Raw genomic sequence first — 27,382 nt, 5'->3', positions numbered from 1 at the left:
CATGATTATTATAATTTGAATTAATTTTTGCATTTGTATACAGCCAGTATTCTCAGGTTCGTAACTCAGGAACTATTTAACCCTTATTATCCTACGCTTCACTTCCCTCTAAGAGGGTGTACGTACTGTGTTGTTCCTCCACATTTGATGGTAAAATAAAGGTTTCACTTTCCAACTCTTTTATTGTGCCATTCAATAAATAAGAAAACCTGACAGCTTCACATGAAAAAGCTTTATTCTTAGCCACAGCTTTAACAGGTGTAGTGCTCTTACTTTAGGCTTTTAATATGTAAACTATTCAGCAACTTCACTAGTGTAATCACAATTATAAGTTATACTGACATAAATTATTAAATATCTTACTTTTCAAGATAATACAAATAAGCAGGAAAAATAGAGAAGTCAGTGTAATATTGTCTGTCTACTTCACTGAGATGAGCATGACACTGCACAAGTAACAAAATATTTACCTTTAAACTATAATGTCAAATCTGCAGTACACAGCTTTAAATAACACAAATAGCAATAGGTCATACATGAAATATAGGAATGTACATAAAATAAAGTCAGTACACAAAGCCAGCACATTTATGTCTGTTTATACTTACAGCAAAAGCATATACAATCCCACTGTGAAAGAGGCAAAAGTGTATATCTGCAAATACTGTACACATAAATTATGAGTTTTTTTTAGGGTGGTCAGCAAATTTTTCTTTTCCACATTTAGTTTTAGATAATGCCTACAATAGCCACCTCCAAAGGTTTTTTTTTAATGGCAATTTGAAATCATGTAAACAAAATAGCCTCCTCTGTTTTTCCTTCAGAATTTGAGTCATGGCACCATGAAGAAGAGAAATTTTTCACTGTAGCGATTCACATACAGATAGCACGAGCAGCCACAGTGCTGTATGACTTTGGACCATGCTCATGAGAAATAATCGTTGATGATATGATGCCACAAACTGAACATCCACACCACTTTAATAGTAATACATGTAAGCATGAAGGGATAGAATAGCATGCATTAGTGTTCATGTGAAACCATAGGTTCTACTACCCAGATCTGCCTATCCTAACTGCCTATTCCAACATACATATCTCTCTAAACCATACTTTGAACTGCTTCATTTTTCTGAATAATACATGAAATGATTCAACATGTATGGCAATAGGTCAGTTTAAACTGAATGACTGGTACCTAGAAGCCTCTTAGCGTGCTTTCACATATGCAGCATTTAGTCCATTTGAATCAAACCCTGGTGTGTTTTCCCCTTGGTGTGGTTTGTTTGTGCAGATGAAAACACAGAAATCGCATTTGGGTGCAGTCCAAAACAACCGGTTTGAGGCATTCTGGCGAGGTCTGGTTCCAAGCAAACGCTAGCAAGGTTTGAAAGCAATTCAACCCTGAACCAATCAAACTGCAGGAAGTGAACCAAACACGCCTTGTATTTTGCATTTTTTGTATATGCGAGAGCTGTGAGGCGCAAACTGAGCCAAAGTACAGAGCGGTAGTGCCGTAGAAATGCTATGCTAAAAAGTAGAAATAATTGTCAGATTAAATGTTTTAACTAGTTATTTATATAATTATCTAGTAATTTATTGAGCATTGGGTGATTTTTGCACATTTCACAAAGCTTTGTTTGCCTTTCTTCATTGTTGTATTTCTGACCAATGAATGAATGAGGTTTATGAGTATGTTTTCAGCCATGCACAGCCCTCTACCAAGTTTTTTGCTTTTTGGTTTGTTTAATTATGTGCACTGCGAAACTAAACCAAACCAGGTAGAAAACAAACCAAAAATATCAATTTTGCTCTGACTACAGCTCAGCAAATGGACTAACAGGTATGAAAGCATCCTTATACGTAACCACAGGGCAGGCATATTATTAATACTCAAACAACTACACAAACTTCTGGTGGTTTTAATATTGGGCCTAGTGTGGGGAATATACAGTTCTGAGATACTGAAATAAGTTGGGAAGGACCTACATGGCCATTCCAGGGTAAAGTGCTACCTTCATGGGGAGTGCACAGGAAAGTGCAGTCAGTGAGAGGAATGAGATAGTGTGGGAAAGACTGTGGTGGTTGATTTCCTGCTGGAGTGTAAAACATCTCCAGGAGACATAAGGAGTGTGATTAGTGACCAAGTTATGCAGGCACTGGCAGCTGTGGTTCATTCATGGTTCAAATTAGAGTGGTTCTCTGAGGAATCTAAGCAACCACAAACATTACGAACAGAAAGAACTCAAGAAACATCTATATCAAAGTCTGGGTAAGGAAATATGAATTACCATTAAAATCAGAATTTAAAACAAAATTAACTGTCAAATTTTTGTCTTTCTAGGATATGCCATCTACCATCTTTGACAATCCAGAAATAAGAATCAGTTCATTTTATACAGTTACTCCTGCACATAAACAGAATCAAATGGGAGGGAAAAAAAACAGTTCTACAACCATAATATCTGTCCCTCTCAAGCAAAGAACATGACCCACATGCCCACATCAGGTACAAACTGTACATAGTGTCTCACTATTACAGTAACTATAGAAAACTGTTAACACAAATAACTGGTTAAGAGTTTAATTTAGAAAATTGGCAAAACTGCCCTACTTCATACTACAGAGCTTCTTTGCCTGTTTAGCAGCTTGTCATTTACTGACTATTTAAAATGTTAAGTATTTACTCAACTTAAATGTACTCTTAAAAAAATATTAATTTGTGTTCCTTAATTTTTGGCAACAGTGTATTTTATACAGTTTAGTATACCAAGTGCACTCAGATGTTAATGAACATCTGAGTGCACCACACCATCTCACCTTTTCAGTCATACAAAAAATATATTTTATATATATGCTGTGTTGTCATAAATACTTATCCATAAGGGCCTTTTAATAAATTCAGTGCCATAGTGAGACCACACATTGAAAAGGGAAAGGCTTCACACTGAGAGGGGAATATTATCAAAATATATTCTGATGGAGTCTTTCGACAGCAGCTGTTTTTAAAGTGTCAAAATATTTACTATGAAATGGTATTTTGTTAACTTGGGAAGCTGCATATGCATCTGTTATGAACAATTGACCTATAATTCCTGTCCACTACTATTTTCATTCATTTGTATATCAAGACACAAAATTCTGCAGTGACCAGGAACATGGATATGGGAGGTGTAGTGGTTTGGCTTGCTGGTCCCTTTATCATGTTTATTCCCATAAAGAGAGGCAATCTAATATTCATCTGTGCTCTAGGGATTCCCTTTGACAAAGCAATACCATCACTCTGATTGTTGCTGTAACACTGGCTTAGGGCATGAAAGCAAAACACTGAGAAAAGTGCAAATGATAACATAGTAAGTGTGCGATATGCAATCCAATATCAAATGAAAAAAAAAAAGTGACAACAAAAGCTGGAGAACAAAAATACCTTCAGTCAGGGCATGCAATACACTCAAAAACACGCATACCCGATACAACCCACTGGCTAGACCTCTAAACTGGCAGCTACGTTGCACATAAACGTGAAAGTGATATAAATCTTCACCTCAGTACACTGCCGTTAGCACTTACTACAGGCGTGTCAGTCACTAGTGTAAGCAGTGGGTGGTGATGGTCTATGGGTGTTCAAGAAGCCAGTGGAAAAGGGACCTGCGTTCATGTCTTGTATCCTCAGCACATGGTTCCTCCTGGGATGGACACTCCTCGTAGTATCTAAGCAGAGCGTGAAGGAGCTCGCCAACTCTCCACTCCCTCTCTCTCAGCCTCTGAACTACACGTAGAAACTACAAATATAAACAGAGCAGCCATAGTTAGAATGCATTTGAAATAACATTCCCATATTTGTATAAACCTGAGGCTACAGTGTCAGAAATCAGATGGGCTGCAGTATTCGTTAATGTTTATAAGTTAAAAATGAGAAACACTGAAGTCAAACTGGACCAAATGAGAATTAAACCAACTTTATACTGATGCACTTATAATCCAAGACTGCTATTATGTTTACTTATACCACAGAGCTGCTGAATTCTCAGCTCTGATTGGTCAGAAGGTGTTGATTAATATTCTATGACAGGAACGGTTCAGACAGTACAGCAAATCCTAGGTTAATATTAATGCGTTCATTAATATTATAATATTATTATAATATTAATGCATTCATGCACAGGGACTTCTATGGTGGATATTCCACATGAAGAGATCAAAATCATATAGTTGTCGAAGTTTTCTGTGCGGTGATGTTTATTTAACATTCTTAACATGAGTCGCCAGTGTCAGCTCTTTATAACAGTCAGAGGTATAGCTGTAACTTTCAGACACAGGAAAGACTTCATGACAGATGACTAAGCACTTTCTTGATAATATGACAAGCTGCATTTTTTTAGTCTTATTAACTTCAAGAGAGTTCTTTAATCAGTACAAATTTGTTGCCGTTATCAAACTGCTGTGGTATAAGAGGAATAAAACACTTTGGAATGCAAAAATAACCAGTTTTGGGCTGGTTGAGTTACATGTACACTACATAAATTATATTACTTAAAACATTTTGTTTATAACTAGTTTGCAGTATAGATTCCCAGTAGTTTTTTTAAATGCGGCAAAGTTGCAAGAACTTAAGCTTAGTTGACCATAAATATTTTGATTTCTTGTTGCTGTATATAAGTTTAGTTGTATAATAATGTGTCTTTGAACATCATCAAATTTTTCCAGTTGTACCTACAACAAAAATTAAAGCCAGTTATATTTAAAGTATCAAAAAAATAGCAAAAATACACTATATGGCCAAATGGTTGTGGAAACCTGACCATCACACCCATTTGTACTTTTTCTAAAATAGTCCCCCTTTGCTTTTATAATAACCTCCACTCTTCTGGGAAGGCTTTCCACTAGATTATGGAACGTGGCTGTGGGGATGCGCACAAGCCTTAGTGAGGTCAGGCATTGATGTTATGTGAGGAAAACTGTGGCGTAGTCTTTGTTCCAAATCATCCTAAAGGTATTCACTGGGGTTGAGCTCAGGACTCTGTGCAGGACACTCGAGTTCTTCCACTCCGACCTTGGCAAACCATGACTTCATGGACCTCGTTTTGTGCACAGGGGCACTGTCATGCTGGAACAGGTTTGGGCCCATTAGTTCCAGTGAAGGGAAATTGCAATATTACAGCACACAAAGACATTCTAGACAATTGTGTGCTTCCAACTTTGTGGTTTGTGGTTTCCAACAGTTTGGGGAAGGCCCACATATGGGTGTGATGATCAGGTATCCACAAACTTTTAGCCATACAGTGTGTATTTGAAATATCAAATATCTTTGGAAAATCTAACCTGCTGCAACTCTCTTTCAGATTGCTGGCTGAGCTGCATTACTGGCAGCTCGGTGATTGAGGCTGCCATCCACTGCAGCACCATTCTCAGTTGGGGATCTTGGCCCTGCCCCCACACATCTGTACTGACCACCAGCAAAGTCCTGTCCCCTTCTGTGTGGCCCCTCTCCACTCGCACTGTCCCTGCCAGAACAAACACACAAAGGCCTGTTAAAAGCACACATACACCCCAACTGCCATCAGCACGATCACAACAGATAACCCCTATTTCAGCAAGCCCATAGCATAAATCCGTTTCCCACAGTCTTTCAGCAAATGGGGCCAGACGGCTCAGTCTGAAATCATCTGCAGACCCGCAGTGTTTGGACACTTACAGGAGACAGGGATATGAAACAACAGCAGTGCAGTTTGGACAAAGTAGCGGAACACTCCTACTGCCAAGTATGATCATTCTGAAAAATGACGGGGTCAAGCCCGGCTGCAAGTACAAATATGGTATTTCACTATTTACCTTTATCAAAAAAAAAAAAAAGTTTTATGATGAGAGCAAGAAATGATCCATTACCACCCATGAAGTTCTTGGCCTCAGTTTCCTTCTCCTCTGTGTAGTCACTACAGGATGAGAAACATCACTAGTGTGAGCAAACATAAAAAAAGGCAGCATCAATGAAAAAGCCAAAAGGCTGGAAAAAACATGCAAGAGGGCCATTCAGAACTGAAAGATAGAGAGAGGGATCACAGTTTTCAGCAAACCTAGTTTTCATACTGACCTGTTCCACTATTTACCTATGATATTTAACTATACCATATAAGTGAAGTGGAAACTTGAGTACTTTTAGTTCAGCATTCCTTTGCTAGACACTAAATTTACCCAATTTCTTAAATATTTTTATTGAATGTGTACATGACTTGCACTCAGTAATGCATCCATGAACAAACGTGAAGCAGACTGGGAAAACTTGTCAGATGTCACTGTGGCTGAATTCTGGCAAACATAAAAGATAAAAAGATAAAAAAAAAGATAAAATTGGGTTTTGACCAAAATGGCGTTTTTCACTTTGACACCACTACTTTAAGAAAACATAAATATGTTGTTTAATCACAACAATGCAGAAATGCTTTTAATTACTTTCTAACCTGTGCTTTCTGTAGAAATCACATTAGGTAAAGAACGAGCCAGTTTAACAAACTCGGCTATAATTTAATAATGTTATATATAAATATATATATATATATATACACACACACACACACACACACCAATCAGCCATAACATTAAAACCACTGACAGGTGAAGTCAATAACACTGATTGTCAAAATGGCAAAATGGCAGGTCTTATAGGGTGTTCCTTGTATGCAGTGGATAGAACCTACCAAAAATGGTCCAAGGAAGGACAACCAGTGAACTAGAGATAGTGTCATGGGTGCCCAGGGCTTACTGATGCGCCTGGGGAGTGAAGGCTAGCCTGTCTGGTCCGATCCCACAGAAGAGCTACTGCAGCACAAATTGCTGAAAAAGTTAATGCTGGCTATGGCAGAAAGATGTCAGAAAGCACAGTGCATCGGGGCTGCGTAGCCGCAGACCGGTCAGGGTGCCCATGTTGACCCCTGTCTACTGCCGAAAGTTCCTACAACAGGCACATGTGCATCAGTCTGCCTAATATTGTGTAGGTCCCCCTTGAGTTGCCAAACAGCTCTGACCCATTGGGATATGTGGACTCCACAAGACCTCTGAAGGTATGCTGCGGTATCTGGCACCAAGACATTAGCAGCAGATCCTTTCAGTCCTGTAAGTTTTGAGGTGGAGCCTCCATGGATCGGACTTGTTTGTCCAGTACATCCCACAGATGCTCAGTCAGATTGAGATCTGGGAAATTTCGGGGCCAAGATCACCTTGATCACCTTGTAGTGTTCCTCAAACCATTCCTGAACAATTTTGCAGTGTGGCAGGCGCATTATCCTGCTGAAAGAGGCCACTGCCATTAGGGAATAACGTTGCCATGAAGGGGTGTACTTGGACTGCAACAATGTTTAGGTAGGTGGTACGTGTCAAAGTAACATTCACATGAATGCCACAGAGCATTACACTACCTCCGCCAGCTTGCCTTCTTCCCATAGTGTATCCTGGTGCCATCTCTTCCCAGGTAAATGACGCACACACAAGCACCCGGCCATCCACATGATGTAAAAGAAAACTAGACTCATCAGACCAGGCCACTTTCTTCCATTGCTCTATTGTCCAGTTTTGATGCTCATGTGTCAATTGTAGGCACTTTCTGTGGTTAGACAGGGCTCAACATGGGCACTCTGAACAGTCTGTGGCTACGCAGCCCCATATGCAGCAAAGTGCGATGCACTGTGTGTTCTGACACCTTTCTGTCATAGCCAGCATTAACTTTTTCAGCAATTTGTGCTACAGTAGCTCTTCTGTGGGATCAGAACAGGCAGGCTAGCCTTCGCTCCCCACGTGCATCAATGAGTCTTGGCTGCCCGTGACCCCTGTCGCCGGTTCAACAGTTGTCCTTCCTTGGACAAGTTTTGGTAGATACAATCCACTGCATCCCGGGAACACCCCAGAAGACCTGCCATTTTGGAGATGCTCTGAGCCAGTTGTCTATTGGCCTTTCTCATAGTTGCTCAGATACTTGCCCATTTTTCCTGCTTCCAACACATCAACTTCGAGAACGGACTGTTCACTTGGTGCCTAATATATCCCACCCCTTGACAAGGTGCCATTGTAACAAGATAATCAATGTTATTCATTTCATCTGTAAGTGTTATGGCTGATCAGTGTATATATATATATATATATATATATATATATATATATATATATATATATATATATATATATATATATATATATAATGCTTGTATACACACACGCATTTAATACTTCTACTCTACTTCTAATTATCTACATGAGCTATTTTCTGTATTAATAACAATAATAATAATAATAAAGGATACTATTATTAAACATGGAAATAACTGCTTGATAATTGGGACTTCTGAGCCATTTAGTTCTGGTGTATTCAGAACTATATATAGCAAAAGATTTTTTTTTTTTTTTAAATCACGCTGAGAAGGGTTTTCCCAGGCTGCTACACAAATAACTCCGCCCAAAGGCAACAGATTCAATTGTACTTCATCTCATTGAAGAGCCTCACTGTGCTACATTCAGATAGCATTTTCCTGTTCAGTGAAATGAAGTACTGACAGTGATCTCTATTGCCATTTGAACATCTCTGAGTCATTTTCCCAGTGGAACAGGATCCTTATGAGAAGCAGGGGCCAGAACAGTCTCCCATCACTCAGCCATGCAGCAGACAGCAAAGACAGATTGCTCTTTTGTAAGAGTCAAGATTTCACAAAGAACTGACAGAAGGAATTAACTCCCCAACCCTTCCTACACCCACTCACACATACACACACACGTAATTTAATTTACTAATTCCATTTGTTAAAACCACAGAATGGAGACCAACAAAGAGCTGTTGTGTTCCTGGGTTTGTCTCTACAAGGCAAAGGTTGCTACAGTCACACAGACACATTTTCAACACTTGGTGATCAAAGCTCTTACATCATGCAGACATTAGAGAAAGCCCACGCTGACTATACTCAGTTTCCTGCTCTGGACCAACCTGTCTGATGGGGAGAAGGATATATGCTCTTCATAAACCTCGCCCTCTAACCCCAGACTGCTCCAGCTACTGCTGTTCCCATTACTGCTGTAGGAGAAAAGAGGAGCACTCAACACTGGGCAAGCACATACACTACCAGGTCATTGCCATGTCACTGTGGATCTTACATACCCACCTCAAAGAAATCTTCGAGATTTTATAACAGGCTACCTATCAGATTAATTTCTAGCCACACACAGTTAGAACAAATCCTTCTGCAGAAAAGGCCATTATTTTACACCACCAGTTCACTTGTTAAAAGGGACATCAGATGAGTACATTTCTAGAGTAGAGCTTGATCTACGAAGCAGAATTAGCAACCTGGAAACACTGCCCCATGATAAAAACTGCTTACAACCACACCTTTCAAAAATATTTTGACACCTACAGATGGCTTTCATTATCCAAATTAACTACTTGCTTATGACTGCATCCTCCTTAGATAAAAGTTTGTGCCAAGAATTATTTTCAAATAATTTAAATTAAATAATTTAATTTTCTCAGCCTAGGGAAGAGATCATTCCTAATTGAAAAAGGAAATATAATAACTCCATTCCATGTCCATGCAATTTCCATATCTCTAGATGTTTTACAGAGCATTTGGTTTTGCTGTTTGTGGAATAAACTATTTTTCACGAGTGAGTGTAGTATCTATAAAAAAAAACAATCAAAATAAATCACTCCTTGGCAAAGATGAATCATTGTTTTGGGGAAACCTAAGTTGTATAAAGGCCTCAAGTTAATGTGCAAGATATAGAGGAGCCAGAAACACAACATCAACAAAATGTCACAGGCTACATTAAAATGTGGACAATGAAAACAGTTTGCTTGTCATTTACAATTACTTGATTGATTTATTTTGACAACTAAATTAAGCACCACTCTTCCAGCTTTTCAAACCATTACATTTATGCATTAAATTCTCTGGCAATTCCTCATCTTATTCTGTCAAATATGAACAGTGTTCAAGTGAGAAAAATGTGTGTTTAGAATTGAAAAAAGCTGGTGAGGAGTTAGTAATCAAAGTGAATTTCTTCAAGCTACTGAACCTAAAAATTACCTGTCACTTAGGTGATGGAAGCTACTACTTTCATCAGGATGGTCTTCTTCAAAGCTCAAATTAGACCAGCTGCCAAGACTGTCATCTCCCACGCTTAGATTCAGCTGCTGACTGACGGTCGACTCTGTCATGTTGACACTCTCACTCCCAGGGGCACTGGAACATAAATAGTGGATATTCACTTAAAAACCATGGATGTTTACCCAAATTCTTATGCTTAATTGTAAACCCAACACAGAACTCAAACAAAACTATGACATTAATTGGGATGCAAAATGTCTAAAATACCTAGGTGTAAATTTAACTAAAGACTTAACAACATTGTATAGGGCCAATTACGATCTAATTACTAATAATATAAAGAGCGATATTGAGAGGTGGTCCACATATCCCATGAGCTTCAGTGATAGGATAAGAGGAGTAAAAATGAATATTTTACCACGTTTGCTGTATTTGTTTCAATCACTCCCAGTGGAAATCCCACCAAAGCAATTCTGTGAATGGGATAAATTAATATCGAGGTACATATGGGGTGGTAAGAGACCCCGAGTGCGCTATTCAACACTCCAATTACCTAAAGAAAAAGGTGGTATGGCTCTTCCAAATCTTAAAAATTATTTCTGTGCAGCACAAATATGTCCCATTTTTTACTGGTGTACTTCTAGTTACATAGCCAAATGGAAAGACATAGAAACAAATATGCAAGATCTTCAAGCTCAGTCTTTTACAGGGGAGAGCTATAGTGGATATAGTAAAGACAAACTGGGCCCAATAGTGACAATTTCATTAAAGATCTGGCATTCTATTGTCAAACAGTTCAAATTGGAGAGAGAAATTGGAATATTTAGGTGGATTACACATGATAAGGAATGTAAGTCAGGAAGGGAAGATCCAATATTTCAACAATGGAAGGAGAGGGGAATAACAACGTTGTGCTGTGTAATTACAGAGGGTGAAATTAAAAGTTTCCAGGACTTAAAGGATGATTTTGGAATCAGAAATCAGGACTTATTTAGATATTTCCAATTAAATGATATCCATTCCCTTACTAAAATGATGATGGATGCCTATAATCATACATTACCCAGAATAATTTCTTCCTTATATGAGGTATTAATGTGTTGCAGCCCCTCCTCCACACTATATATAAAATTGAAATGGGATAAAGAATTAAAGACTGAAATACCAATAGATATGTGGATAATACACCAAACTACCACTAGCTCACAAATATGGAGGGAGTTTTCCTGGAAGTGCCTTATTCGCTTCTTTTTAACAGCTAAGATCAAAAGCAAACAAGTCTCCAGGCAGCAGGTTTTCTGGAGACAGTGTGGACAGTTAGAAGCAGACCACACACATATATTTTGGAGTTGTGAGAAAATCCAATCTTTTTGGGATGATGTGCAGGTAGTTATGTCCGAAGTACTTGGATATAGAATACCAGAACCTCTTTATTTTTGCTTATGGGAAATATTAAAGACATAGTACCAAAAAGTGACCAATATTTATGTAAGATTCTTCTTGTGGCATGTAAAAAGACTATAACTAGGAATTGGCTCAAAGACATCACTTTGAATTGTAAACAATGGTTTAAGATTATTGAAGAAATCCTGGCGAAGGAAGAACTTACATATATGTTAAAGATAAAAAAAGTGCTTTCAGAATGGACTGGGAAAAGTGGTTGATATATAAAGAATGTAAAGACATCCTCAGCTAAGTAAACTGTAAATGTTATAGAAATGATAACCTCATCTGTTTGGCTTTGTTGTTATGTTTTGTGTGTGGAATTTTTTTTTTTCTTCTGCATTGTTAATTTTGTATATTAAACTAAATAAAAATAAGAGTTTAAAAAAAACATGGATGTTTAAAAAAAAGACTTAAAGACTTTAACTAATACAAACTATGACTGATTAGATGTTTGAAGTCAGTGTGAAATCACTGTGTTGGTTGCTTTGCTAGAAAGAGTATTGATACTCTTCTTCATACGCAGATCTCACTTTCAGACTGATGGATGGAATTTGCACATAACTACGCACGACACATATCATTACAGTATATTTATACTGTATTATTTCTGAATTAGGGATAAATTCAACCAAATTATAATGGCATAAGTCGCAATTAACTACATCAAAGCAGTTGAATATTTGTAATTCAAATCATTTACCTAAATCTGTCCAGTATTACATCAACACAGGAAATGTTAATGACTAAGGAACCCACAGTATTTGAGTAACTGATGAGCCACATTTCTTCAGAGGTACAAACTTAAGTTATTACAAATTTTTTTTTTTTTTACAAAACTAGTCATCTTTTTTATTTACCTGAGGTTGATGGTTTGGCAGATGTTGGACAATGCAGACGTCATGATCTCTGTGGTAAGGCTTTCTGCAAAGCTTGCGCCATCATGACCAATCCCACTGTCTGCATTTAAGCTCGTGCTGCTATGTTCCTTCTTAGCTTTCTCAAGTGCTGCAGATACCATTTCTTCAGCGAAAACTGCTCTCTTGTCCAAATCTATGTGGATTTTGGGAATTTCAAGAGCAACCATTGTGTCCGAGTCTTGCTGCATTCTCTTCTGCATTCCATGGTACTTAAGGTGACAATTTTTGCAAAATGAGCAGTCTCTTGCTTGACAGTACCGGCAAGCCTTGTATGCCTCCGTCAGCTTCTCAGTGAAAGAACTCAGTTCCAATGACCTCCTCTCTTCTGCTGTCTGAAGAGCTGTAGACCCCAGAGTCATTTCCAAAGTGTCATCAACAATCTTCCTGGCATAATGCTCAATTACTTGCATAACACCATTATTGTAATTTCCATCATTTAAGCTGCTGGTGCTATGATATTGCCTGTTTTTCCCAGTGTATGGTAGCATTGAACATGAAAATGCGGTTTTGATAAAATTTTCTGCCATGTCTTCAACATTTGACTTCCTGTAGAGACATGAGTCCGTAAGCGATTTTGGAAGCCTAATCGAGGACATTCTTAGCTTTCTTGTGACATCACATGTAATATTGTAGGCCAATGACTCTGCAAAGTTCACAAGTTCCATGTATTCCTTCCTACCAATGTTTTCAACATCTTGACAAACACACAGCATGGATTCGCTAGAGGACCCTTCTTGTCCTCGGGTAAGAATTGCAGGAGAGGACTCAGATGGTGGGATCTTACAAATGCTGCGGCTGCCCTCATGGTGTAAATGTCGAGATGAGCTAAGTCTTAAAGGGGTCTTCTGCTTTATTTTCTGTGCGGCATGAGCTAGGCCTGATTTGATAGATTTATAAGCCAACTGACTGGCGTACTGATCCAGGATAAGTTCCCGGCTTCCTCCATCTTTTTTAAGTACCTTGATAACATATCCTGCATACTCATCAGTAACACTTTCACAGCTTGGGTACTCAGATTGGGTTGAGATTCTACCCAAAGTGTTACTCTGAGAATTAGGAACTGGTGGAGTGAGATCATTTGACCACTGGTTAGTTTTGCTGACAAAGTGACTGTCTTTCCAGTCACCACGCTGATTCTTATCTGACTTAAAAGATCCTCTTTTCATTGTTTTGTGATGGCAATTGCTGGAACTCATCATTCTTTTTACATCACTGATGACTTCCCCAGCAATTTCCCCAGCATATGTCCACAAGGAATTCAAGGTCTGTTCCGAGAATTGTGCACTGTGTAAAGCAAAGCTGTCATTGCCTTCTTCATTCTCTGGCTTACTTACATCGCCAATGCTTAAAGTATCCATCTCAGTTGCCATGGAAACAATATGGCATGCCAAACGCTCAGCATAACGCAGAGCCCCTCTCTCAATCATTTTGTTTCCCACACTGGGAGTTTGCTCTGTGTTATGGGTTGCAGAGTTGAGACCATCTTCCTGCTCATCATCTTCATCTTCATTGTTGACAGCTTCTTCAGAAAGGGACCTCATGAGCCTCAGCATGAATTCCTCTTTCTCTGAATCTGAGCCCTCTTCGAGTCCTGGAGTGGGTTGGTATTGTGGGGTGGGTGGGGGTGTTGCAGGGGAGAATTCCTTAGCAAGCTTGCCCTTGAGCTTCTTTGAAAACTGTTTAAGCTTTTTCTCACTCGAGACATCTGATGGCTGTTGGGGGGTTGAGGGAGGAGTGCCAGGGCTTCCACTGGATTTTGTTCCAGTGCTGCCGTTAAGCGTCTCTTCTGAGACAATTTTTCTGCCTCCCCGAATACCCCCTTCAAAACTGGGCACTTCCAAAGTATCCTTCATCACAACAGACTTGACTTCTGGTGAGATTTTGTCAAGTGTACGTACATTTCTCAAGCCAGATTGACAAACTGTCTTATCTATGTTCTTTGAAGTTAACTGAGGCTGAGAGTAACATGACGATGACTCAGGCAAATCTCCTTTAGGAATTAAAGACAAGATTTTCTGTGGTATGCATAAATCATAAGGTGGTGAACTCTGACATGCCACATCCTGGGATTTTGCTATACCAGTACATGTAGCCATACGACTCCCTATATTTTTACTTAAGAAATCAGCACAGTCGTCCACTTTTTTCTTTATTTTGCTTGTGGACACAATGTCAAAAGCTTCACCCACTATTGTCTCAACCATAGCACCAGAAACTCTCTCAAAACTTTTTTCAGCAGCACTTGTAGATATATTCCCAAGATTACCACAGACATTACGGATTTTGGAAATACCTAGTACTGACTCAGAAAATGTTGCAGTGGATGTGTTTGAAGTGGAGGTCACTGCCCTTCCTTGGGAACAAATGCTTCTTCTGGGGCTGCTCTGGCAAGTGTGACTAATGCTGGACTTATACTGACACATTTCCTCTGGGTTCTGCAGGTAGGATATAGCTTTGCCAGCAGCAGGAACTGGAACACAACTGGCCATTCCCGACACACAGTACAAAGCTTTCTTTACAGTGCAGCCATCTTCTTCTTCTTCTTGGTTTTCAGCCTGTACAAGCGACTGCGAATTTGGGTAACTTGACTGGGCATTGCAGATTTTTGTGGTCTGAGATGCATCTTCAGCACTGACATAGCAGATATTGTCCAGTGACACACTTATGGCTGCCTGTGTTGTGAATGTCACATCAGCTTGGGACAGTTCTATGAAGGCTTCTTGAAGAACTGACTCAGAAAGATCTGAAGCATAAGAACAAACCACTTCTTCTTCTTGCTCAAAAGACCAATCCTTTGGGGTAAGAGGTGTAGAAGGATGTGAGAACTGGCATACCTCCATAATTCCCTCAAATACTAATTCCTCAGCAAGATCAGCTGCAAATCTGGTGACAGTGTTGTTAAAAATCTGCTTTTTCACAAACAGAAACTCTTTCAGAGCTCCAGAGACTGCTTCTCCAACAAGGAAACTAGCCAGTCCATTTATGGCACGCTCCTTTAACACATAAGCATGGCGCATTCCTATCTCTTGAAAGGCCATATGAAACACTGAAGATGTTAGCCTAGCAGCTAAATGGCAAAGTGTTGTAGTGCAGGATGACACTCCTTTCTGTAAATCTCTTAAGGCACTGCCAATGCTCATTTCAACCAAGTCTGTGGCAAACTTCTGAATCCCATCCTTCAGAGACTGCGAGTGTGATTTGGCAATAGTGACCGTCTCCTGAATATCTGACAGTTTCATCAGATGTCCATTAGTGTTTTTGAATTCTTTATGGCACACACAACTCAAGTTCTTATTAATGTTAATGTCAACAGGAGAAGAGTACCCACAAACGGTTCCAAGAATTTCTTTTGAGAGATTGTTTGCAAAATCAGAATAAGTTTTATATAGTGAACAGAGGTCCTGTGGTTTGCGCAATTCTGAAACATCTCCATCTAGTTTCCAAAAACACTCCAAGGCTCCTCCTTCTCCCAGAGGACTAAATGCTGATGAGTGAACCGGGCTGAAGATTCCCCCACTCTCCTCACAGGATGTCCTCACTGGTCGTGGAGAATCTGGAGCGTCAGAGTGTATACTATATGGAGATCCTGGTTTAAGTGGAGTGGGCTTCCTGATATTGGCTGGAAGAGTCCTGTGGTCAAACTTGTGAGGGTTCATTATTGTCGTTGAGCCACCCTTTGAATCATATTTACTAACAGAGCTGTCAGATGGCTTTTTTTTCTGGGTAACGAGGACCTGTTCTTTTGGCACCTTCATAGTGGAATCAAAACATTGATCCAGATCATCGAATTGATCAAAACTGTCAAAAAACTCACAAACTTCAGAGTCAGAATCTTCTACTCCCTCTTTAAGAACAGGGATCTTTGGAATGTCAAGCTTTGCCTTTAGACTCTTCTGATAACCAACCTCGTCCAAAAAAATAATGGGACTTGGACTAGAGCAGTCTGAATCATCAGATTCAGTGAATGATGTAGAGGTAGCACGTCTTTTTGTTTGGTTACTAGGTGTGGATAGGGTCCAATCGTTCTCTGCACCCTTAGACCATGTTGTTGGTGACTTCTGTACTGATCCTGACACATCAGAAATTGACTTCTGTCTACTCTTAGACTTCTTGGAGAAAGAACTAATGATGATACGGGACCCAGATAAATCTTTGAAATGGGAGGGGAGAGTTTGGGAGGCCACATCTCTCTGGTTTCTCTTGTTATACACAACTACAAAATAAGAAAAGTCATAATGACAATTACTAAATTCAAACATTAAAAAATATAGTTAAATAAACATAGTTTTTGTAGAGCATACTTAATACAGAATGTGAGATGGTTCTTGAGCCAAACAATTCATTAATATTAGTAGTGGCCCAGTGGTTCATTTACATGGGTACTGTAACATGTAAAAGTAGTGAGTAACCTGTCTCCTCCTCTTCAAGATGTTCAAAAGCTGTAACAAAATCTTCCTCAATAGAAGAGACAGACTGGTTGGTGTCATCATCCTCAGCTTGACATGACTCTGATATGCCCCTCTGCAGAGACTGTACCTCCAGAGCGTATCTGATCCCTGCCGTATAGCAGCTCAGTAGCCCCAGCAAAGTACAAACACTGATCTGTTGAGGGCTGCCATATCTCAGTATGCACATGGCTCTGGATGAGCTAATCTGCAATTAGAAAATCAGACAGTACTTGTAAAAACATCACCCTGTGTGGGCTAAACATGTTTAAGAAAGCACACACAATTTTTTGTTAGGCCTGCAATCAGTTTGTGGCTCGACATAAAGGCCTGTCTGCCTACAAAATTAGCCCTATTGTTTCACAAAGAACATACCACACACCTAGAAAACCAGAAAACACCACAGAGGACACTTAATACCTAAGAAATGAAATAATCCACAGTCAAACACACACATGCATGCATACTTTAGAAACATTTGGTCTCATAGATAATACCTGAGAGATTCCATCTTTTCTGTCCAAGGTTCGCTTTGGATCTTTGATGAGCAGCACTTCTTCATCTTTGAGAGTCTGTACATGTAGGGATCTTAGCAACTCCAACAATTCAGTAGAGAGAGAGGTCACAGCCTATAGGAATTATAAATAGATGAATGTATTTATTATTAAGATCATTTGGCAAGTTAGAGCACCCCTTCCATGTCACTACTGCAGTTTTTGTGTAATAATAATCCAAAGCATCTACATGCCAGCAAAATGTTGTCAGCATCATAACCAATGTCTAAAACATAGACATAATGATTTATTATATCAAGTTTGCTTATTGCAAACTGCTTATTGAAAATAAACACTTACCTGTAGTGTGAAATCCTCCCCTCCTGTAGAACTAGGTAAGCATATGAAATGTATCTAAAAGACAGAACACAGCCATGTAAATTTACAAACTATTAGTAGTAAGAATGCACAGTTCTAACACAGAACATTGCACCAGGATTGAGAACTCCATAAAACTTTGGCTGAGTATCAGATTAAACATGCCATTTCCTCAATCTTTTCCACTGAAATATTTTTATACATATTGTTCCTGTGTGTGATGCTGTACTGAAGGCACAGATCTTGCATGTGACACAAAGTATGCGATCACCACACCTGTAATGCATTTCACACAACCTAGCAAGAGAAATATACAATCCCACACCAAAGACCATATACCACAGTTGACAAATTTAGTCCAAATGCCACTTCAGGACTGATGACATACTTAAGATTACTGGTAGATGTAATTATTTGCACACCTTTAAGGTAGTTATGATGCACAGCGGACCACTTAAGATAAACTCTGATGCAATTGTTTATATCACAATACCCAAGTTGAGGAAGTTATTTCAAAATCATTCAGTTAACCAAGACTGTGGTTAAAACCACCAGTGCAAGCTTACAGTCCAGAATTATTGACACACAAGAGAATGACTGTATAAAACAAATGTTATTAACATCTGCCACTGCTGTGAAGGCTAAAGGGAAAAGAGACAGATAGTTGTTGACCTGCACATGTCGAGTTATGAATAGATCAAATACACAAAGCAGTTAAAATACAATTAAGCACATCTATGGCCATAACAATGTCTGAGACAGCTGAAAGCCCGTGGTCAGAATGGATGAAGACATTTCACATTCACAAATATAAACAAGCTTGAAATGTTTTGTGAAGAGAGCCATAATTCTGCTGTCATACTTTGGTCTCTTCTGAAATCTGTAGTAATCGTAACTGTGATGTTTTTTTGTACATTATCCTTACTTGTTGTAGACACTGTGACTCTCTAGCGTGCAGCTCTGGCACCACATTGCTCAGCTCTTTCCTGTTCTTTAAAAGGCTCCTCAGGGACAGGGCTGAACTCTCACGGACAGTCTAGTCATACAAACACAAAGCAAAATAGAGCTGTTAGTTCCTTCATTCAAGGTCAAAAACTGCTAAAACAAGTATAATGACAACTAAGAAACATTTATCCATCATTTAACTCCATATTGTAGACTAGGAAGATAATAATGAGTGCAGTCGTGTGGTGAAAGTTGATGTTTAAAACAGTAAACACTTTAATGGCTTCCCCAGTGTTGACTTAATGCCAACAGTATCAACCAGCTGGACAGAACTGAACTCTACAAGAATTACTTCACTGCTGGATATTTTGAGTGTTTTGGCTTTGAGAAACAAATGTAAAAACAAAGGCAATAATTCCATTCTAATACGTGTAGTGGTATATCATGTATCAGTTAGACTCTAGTTTTAATGATTTTTCCTAAAAAATGAGATGCTCTGTGGGTTCCCTTAACAAGGTGTTGAATTTTCCTATAGAAAGCCTCTCATTTCCAATATGTATAAACTGTTTTACCTGGCTGCCACTTTACACTGGTGCTGTTTTTTTGTTTATCCATTTCATGCCATGTACCAGTTCTTCTTGTGTTCTGTGTTAACTCTCTGTTGTAATTATAGTAAAATCTCTGGTTTAAGATGTGACATTAAGATTGTTTCAATATACAGTTGAGGTCAAAAGTTTACACTTTTCAGAATCTGCAAAATGTTGATTATTTTACCAAAATAAGAGGGATCATACAAAATGCATGTTACTGTTTATTTAGTGCTGACCTGAATAAGATATTTCACATAAAAGATGTTTACATATAGTCCACAAGAGAAAATAATAGTTGAATTTATAAAAATGACCCTGTTCAAAAGTTTACATCCACTTGATTCTTAATACTGTGTTGTTACCTGAATGATCCACAGCTGTGTTTTTTTGTTTACTGATAGTTGTTCATGAGTCCCTTGTTTGTCCTGAACAGTTAAACTGCCTGCTGTTCTTCAGAAAAATCCTTCAGGTCCCACAAATTCTTTGGTTTTCCAGCATTTCTGTGTATTTGAACCATTTCCAACAATGACTGTATGATTTTGAGATCCATCTTTTCACACTGAGGACAACTGAGGGACTCGTATGCAACTATTACAGAAGGTTCAAACGCTCACTGATGCTCCAGAAGGAAAAACCAAAACCTGGGAGGGTGAAAACTTTTGAACAGAATGGAGATGTGTACATTTTTCTTATTTTGCCTAAATATCATATTTTTTCATTTAGTACTGCCCTTCAGGCTACAGAAGATAGTTACATGTTTCCCAGAAGACAAAATAAGTTAAATTTACCCTGATCTTCAAATTCAAAAAGTTTTCACCCCCCTGCTCTTAATGCATGGTTTTTCCTTCTGGAGCATCAGTGAGCATTTGAACCTTCTGTAATAGGTGCATACGAGTCCCTCAGTTGTCCTCAGTGTGAAAGGATGGATCTCAAAATCATAGTCTTTATTGGAAAGGGTTCAAATACACAAAAATGCCATGTTGTTTGGTGACATTACTATAATGCATGTGCAAAATCTGCACAATTATTTGTATTCAAATTGTGATTATGATTTTTTTTTTTAATTATGTTTAATGTCCTAATATAATGAATCATAATTCACTGCAGTATTGGGTAAGCTCTCAGGAGCTCACTTGAGAGTTTTAACTGTCTGTATGATTGTATAAATTCTAGTACATGTCATTCATTCATTCATTCATTCATTTTGAGTGTTTATAGTAACACTATGAAACAGTTGCAGGCTGGTGAAAGGCCGTTTTTTCTTGCGTACTTTAAATGATAAATTGCAACAAAACTATTTTGCTGAATATTCATATAATAGTACAAATAATCAGGATTTTAACTTTAAATGACATCTTTATCTTCCTATACATTGTTAAACACATGTTTGTTGAATTTAATTTTAGGTTTCCACTCCCTCTGGTATATCCTATTGCCAACTGAAAGCCATGGACTGACCTGCTAGCCATTCTTTAACACACGCTAACCACAGTTTCCTAAATACAGGGCTGCCCAAACCTCCTACTTCTCCCCTGGTTCTGTCAGCAGTGTCAGCTAGAAGCTGCAAAGCGCACTACCAATACACTTTTCCACTTCTTCTGTTAGCTCTGCTCTACCAACACCCATCAGGCTTCTTACATTGAATTTCTATCCTGAACACCCTGTCCACATTCTTTCTATTTTTACTCCTGCCAGTCCATTCTCCATCAGGGAAATGAGCATGAGGTCGAACTCATCATCCTGTGGGTTACCTCCTGTCTCCACCTCTATCCTGCTCTCCCGAAAACCTGTCAGATGTCTCTGCTCCCATTCCCAACCTGATGTCTTGCCTTTGCCACTCTCTGCATGGATTAGACTGATAGAATATTCTCAGTTTTTAGCAAAAAAAAAAAAAAAGAAAAAAAAAGAAAAGAAAAACAACAACTAAAAAAAGATTTATCTCTAATCTGTTTTTCATAGCTAACAATATAGAAAGAGCTCTTGTCCATTTAGTTGACATTAATATCTTTACGTCCTTCCAGTCTGGCTTTGTCCATCTTACAGCACTGAGGCTTGTTAATGATATTGCTACACTCTACTGATTCTGGTGCTCAAAATTCTTCTCCTATTCTTAAAGTAGCTCACCTTTTGAAACACTGTACCATGAAACGCTCTTTTTCTGCCTATCCGTCATTGAAACCACTGGCACAGCTCTCTCCTGGTTTATTCTTATCTCAATGACAGACAATACTGAGATCTGTTTCTGTATCTCTTATTTTTCAAATTGACATGCTGTCCTCTGGTTATATTATACAACATCACAGCCTCAATTTTTACTGATACACACATCATACACAGATTTATATGCAACCTCCTCATTAAGTGCTTATACTGTAATGTAAAGGATTGTATGTACTCTAATTTTCTTAAGCCTGGGACTTAAGCCCTTGAATATAGTCCCACAGAGCTTTCATAACACTTCCTGCATTACATACTTCAAATCCCAGTTAAAACCGAACCTTTTTCTTTCAGCCCTTTTTCCCACCCCCGCTGTTGCTTAAGACTACTTTTACTGTTTATATGCTTTACTGATTTGTTTCCACTAGCCTGTAGTATGTAGTGGCATGTTTTACTGGTGTTTTTTTTTTTTTTGTATACCAATACACTTGTTAAGTTTTTTTATTTTAATTCCAGTTCGGACTGCTATTATGTCAATACTGCTAGTACTAGTACTAATTCTAATAATTATAATGTTTTCATTAATAACTATATCACCAAGAACAACCATAACAATACTAATATTAATAACAACACTACTAGTACTACTACTACTACTACTACCAGCAGCAACAATGATCAATAATATAACGATGATCATAGCACTAAACAGAAATGGTAAGGGTTTTTCTTTAATACTTAGGCTACCTCTTTCCTGATGCTGACACGGTTCTTGAGTGGAACACCTTTGATCCGGGCACAGGCATCCATGGCAATGCAGGGCTGGGCTGGGTGGCCACACCTTGCAATGAAGAAAGGAGGAATAACAGAGATTGCCAGATCAATCACACAGATCCGATTGACAGCAACAGCCCTGAAGTAGACGCATAAATTATAAACCAGCACAGCAGTTTGGTACTTTCTCCGGTTTCCCAACATACAAAGTAAAATAGTAAGGCATAGGCAATGTGATTTTAACATGTCACAGTATTTAACATCAGAAGTAGCACAATATGTTTAAGGGAACCTAAATTTCCTTTAAAGATGCAGTTTGCAATTTTTAGAGACCTCTGCTGCTTGCAAAGCAAAAAAGTATTGAATAAAATTTTTTTCTAATAAGGCATATTTTAAAAGCACATGATTACTGAATATCTAGGAACACTTATAACATTTACAATCTGCACCTTTAACAGAAAGTTTGTCCCTGAAAAATATATATATTGCCACCAGCAACATAAGGTGCTGTAGACAAGCAGTGATTTATGGACTGCTAATATTTATAAATCTGAAACAATGTCATAGCTCTGTTTCCCAGTCTTTTGCTTTTCATATTTTCCAATCACTATGATAAATTTAAGATGCTGATTGACATGAAGAATAAAAATGCATTATTCTTAAAAATGCAATATTAATTATTAATATTAATTAATATAAAAATGCAAATTCAAGAAATGAATTTAAACCTGATTAAAGTGAGAAGGACTGACTGCTGTAAAAATGTAGGTGAACATTTAAACGGCTTTTATCATTATCTACAAAAATGTAGGCCTGTGCTGGCCCTATCTGAGCACATCACATTCTCCAATTGCCTAAAACATAGTGCAGCTGCCTGATGCAAGATATTATCTACACACCGCAAAACAGAAGCCTACACGAAAGAAGAACTAGAAAACGAGCTGACTGCCAATTTCTGAAAACCAATCTGACAGCATCACTATTAAAAAAAAAATTTTTTCTTCAGTTTTAAATTAAAACTAAATACACTGGACTGTTAAATAATCCAATAATACCCATAATCATATAATTTCAAATATACCTTAGCAGGAAAATTGCATTCTGCAGAACTGCCATATAACACACCTACGTAGTTTAATATTATTCATTTAAATATAATATAATTTTAAAATAAATAAAAAAGGAAAATAATAAAAATGAAGAAAACCCTTCTATGAGCAGGTGTGTATGAACTTTGGACTGGTAGCAACAAACCTTTCTTATCCCAGACGAAAAAAAAAAACACAGCAGGGTATTTTACATAAGCTCAACCCTTATCTTCTGTAATACAATAAGCATCTGCAGAGTGAAACTGCACTGACAAGAATTTCCTAAGTAAGGCTAAAATAGGTCAGACTTTTTAGCATGAACATGCGTTGGTGGGTTAACAGTGACCACAAGCAACCTCTCTCTCTCTCTCTCTGTCACACACACACACACACAGTGAAGGAATCTATTTTACCAGTGACACTAATGGGGAGAGACGTGAGAGCTCAAGGGCACAACAACAGCACTTAGAAGACATGAATCAAGAAAATTACATTCCATAATTTTTCCAGTATCAGACCCATGTTTTGCAGCTGGCACCCAATTATTGTAATCTCAAGTTACAACACTATATTATTATATACGCTATACTATTATTACAAGCTCAAGATCCAATCCAACACTACCACTAACATTACCACAAGCTATGAAAACAAACCAAGAGTGAAAATATAAATGTATATAGGTGGAAAAGACAAACTGTGGAAAACCTTTCACGCAGTAAAATTGTGACCTTTAGTCTTAATGAAATTCCGAAAAAACTAAAGGTTCAACTAGATTTTGATTTTTTAAAGACAAAACCTATGTTCAGACATGCTGAGGTCTGTTCCCGTCCCAGGAAAAAAAGGTACTAAACTGTACCTTTCCTTGTAGTTAGGACGGTACCTTCAAAAGGTACACTATATGCATCTTTTACCTAGAAAGGTGCATATAGTGTACCTTTAAAGCATTACTCTAAAATGAAATAACAATTAAATTATGCACCTTAAATCTTTTTTAAAGTACACTATGTCCATACATATTAAAGGTACCACTAACAAGGAAAGCTAGTTTATTTATATTAAAAAAAAAAATAAAAAAAAAATAAAAAAACCAAAGAGAGAGAGAGAGAGAGAGAGAGAGAGAGAGAGAGAACAAAATGCATTGAAAGATTGCAGGCATTTAAATATTCGATTGTTTCGGCTGTGCATATACTGTACTACAACATGATAGCCATCAGTGGTAAATTAATATGAATTAATTCTAAGTACAGGGAATCAAATAAAAGACATGTAAAATGATAAATGTCATATGTGATAGTTATTCCAAATAAGCATGCAGCGTCGATTTAAGCAAAAGACTATTGGTGAGGAGAGACTCACTTATTTCACTGAGGTATATGATATATGGGTGCTGCCAATAGTAAACTTAGCACTCAAAGCATGACATGAGAGTGGGTGAAAAGTTTACATAACGACACAGCTACACAGCAGGACAGCCATTATCTTGGTTAGTTATGTACACTAAATGAGTGTACTATGTATAGACTGATCAGCCATAACATTAAAACCACTGAGAGGTGACGTGAATAATATTGATTATCTCGTTACAATGGCACCTGTCAAGGGGTGCGATATATTATGCAGCAAGGGAACAGTTAGCGCTCAAAGTTGATGTGTTGGAAGTAGGAAAAATGGGTAAGTGTAAGGATCAGAGCGACTTTGACAAGGGCCAAACTGTGATGGCTAGATGACTGGGTCAGAGCATCTCCAAAACGGCAGGTCTTGTGGGGTGTTCCCGGTATGCAGTGGTTAGTACCTAACAAAAGTAGTCCAAGGAAGGACAACCGGTGAACCAGCGACAGGGTTACGGGCGCCCAAGGCTCACTGATGCGAGTGGGGAGTGAAGGCTAGACTGTCTGGCCTGATCCCACAGAAGAGCTACAGTACTGTAGCACAAATTGCTGAAAAAGTTAATGCTGGCTATGATAGAAAAGTGTCAGAACACACAGTGCATCACAGCTTGCCGCGTATGGGGCTGTGTAGCTGCAGACCAGTCAGACTGCCCATGCTGACCCCTGTCCACTGCTAAAAGCACCTACAATGGGCACGTGAGCATCAGAACTGGACCATGGACCAATGGAAGAAGGCGGCCTGGTCTGATGAATCATCTTTTCTCACCAGGATGCACTATGGGAAGAAAGCAAGCCGGCAGAGGCAGTGTGATGCTCTGAGCAATGTTGTGCTGGGAAACCTTGGGTCCTGGCATTCATGTGGATGTTACATTGACACATACCACCTACCTAAACATTGTTGCAGACCAAGTACACCCCTTCATCGCAACAGTATTCCCTAATGGCAGTCGCCTCTTTCAGCAGGATAATGTGCTATTTTGGTCAGAGCTGTTTTGGTGTCACAAGGGGGACCTACACAATATTTGGCAGGTGGTTTAAATGTTATGGCTGATCAGTGTATATTGTGAAACTTTAGAATTTACCACTCAATTCACTTTCCATTCACTCAGTACATGGAGACTAAGACCTATTTTGAATAAGCACTTCTAAAATGGGATCTGGGGAGCTCCAGGTGTTTGTGAAACACAGCCAGAGGGTCCACTTTATTAAAAATTTTGTTACATGTGTAGAAAGTGGGTTTTTCAAGTCAAGTGGGTTTTACTGTCATTCCTCTATATAACCTGTTTACACTGGAATGAAATGCAACAGCAGCATAGTACAGAGGACTATATAAACTGCACATAAACAACATAAAATACATAATACATATCACAATCCACCATTATCATTAGCCTATTAGTCACTAGAATTTATTGTGTTTAATCCAGCTTCAATGATTCAAGTAATTAGGCCAACAAATAACATCAACTTCAATCTAATGACATTTTTATTTAACAATGTGTTCCGTCAGAGAAACGTTTAGAAATGAAAAAAAAAGCTCTATGCCTCCAATAAACAGCCAAAATCTTGTTGTAAACATTTAAATAATGTGTTTAATATTTGAATAAATCTCTGCTGAGGGGGACCACAGAATATTTTTCCAAGGTACAGGAGTTCCTGAGGAGTCCCAAAGCTTGGAGAACCAGCCAGCTTAATTTAAAAGAGATAACTAGATACTGAAGTTGTGGTCGTGTACAATAAAAAACCGTTTTGAGACTTCCTGAAGTATGCTATGTGAGTTTCTTCCAAGTGAGCTAGTTAAGCTACAGTCTAAAGGGGGCGTGGCAAAGAAAAACATCTAAACAATGACGTGATGTTTACTCAAAAGCTAACTAGCTAAACAGCGCGTTCTTGGCAACATATATAAGGGAAACAATCAAATCGATGTACTGTAGTGTTTTTCTTTTTATTTATGTACGTGCTATGTAGTGTATTTTATATATTTATCACCTGAGACAGGTAGATTGAATGACAGAGAGCTGGATAGATAAATAGAAAGACTGACAGACAGATAAACAATGCTGTTATTATTATTTTTGTTTAAACGAAGTGCGTTATTGAGTGTTATTTCCAGCACACTTTTTGTTTACCCACAACTAGCTTGGCTGGGCGCTGTTCATGTCAGGCCTGAAAGTGACATGCGTTAGGCTTTGATTTGCTGCTGGCTTTCTTATCAAATACAGTGTGCTTAGTGAACTGATCTTGCTGACATTACCGCCCAAATCATCCAGTGACGCTTGTTAAGGCTGACATGAAGCACTGATTAGAGCATTTATCTGAGTTTGCTAGCCTACAGCTAAAGATGTCATTTTAATGCAGAGATTACAACACAGAAAGCTTAGCCAGCTAGCATCGAGTCAGTGCAGCAGATTATGCTAAGCGAGCATGTTCGTCGTTCAACAATCTTAAACCGATTACATCACGACATCGTTTTTAAAGATAATATCTGATCAGTGTTACTGTCATAAAAAAGACAATATTTGCTAAACGTCTCACCTTTGTTGTCACAGCCACGCAATAAGCTGTTAGATGTTTCTGTGTGCCCCCTCTTCATGAAAACAAGTCAAACAGGCCAAAGCAATCGAACCCGGAAAAGCAGCTCTGACAGGATGAGCGCAGAGTCAATGAGTCGA

The 27,382-nt window shown here is 38.4% G+C and overlaps 1 protein-coding gene across 3 annotated transcripts; it reads right to left on the bottom strand.

The window, feature by feature from the left end:
- Positions 1 to 217: 217 nt before the first annotated feature.
- Positions 218 to 27,382, bottom strand: akap11 (A kinase (PRKA) anchor protein 11). Of its 3 annotated transcripts, none has more exons than XM_053234061.1 (12): positions 27,246 to 27,382; positions 22,205 to 22,298; positions 18,691 to 18,801; positions 17,748 to 17,801; positions 17,391 to 17,522; positions 16,858 to 17,101; positions 12,389 to 16,661; positions 10,065 to 10,220; positions 8,966 to 9,052; positions 5,887 to 5,933; positions 5,323 to 5,504; positions 218 to 3,782 (listed from the first exon to the last, which is right to left on the bottom strand). In XM_053234061.1, the coding sequence occupies exons 2-12, from the start codon at positions 22,265 to 22,267 to the stop codon at positions 3,615 to 3,617; spliced, it is 5,517 nt and encodes a 1,838-aa protein (XP_053090036.1). In that variant the 5' UTR covers positions 22,268 to 22,298; positions 27,246 to 27,382; the 3' UTR covers positions 218 to 3,614. The 3 variants fall into 3 exon arrangements, with proteins under 3 accessions (XP_053090036.1, XP_053090037.1, XP_053090038.1); XM_053234062.1 differs by having other exon boundaries at positions 8,966 to 9,049; XM_053234063.1 differs by lacking the exon at positions 8,966 to 9,052.

Source organism: Pangasianodon hypophthalmus, chromosome 5, assembly GCF_027358585.1.
Source record: "Pangasianodon hypophthalmus isolate fPanHyp1 chromosome 5, fPanHyp1.pri, whole genome shotgun sequence".
NCBI lineage: Eukaryota > Metazoa > Chordata > Actinopteri > Siluriformes > Pangasiidae > Pangasianodon > Pangasianodon hypophthalmus.
The sequence above is the reverse complement of the archived record's forward strand: the minus strand, read 5'-3'. Positions and strand labels throughout refer to the sequence as shown.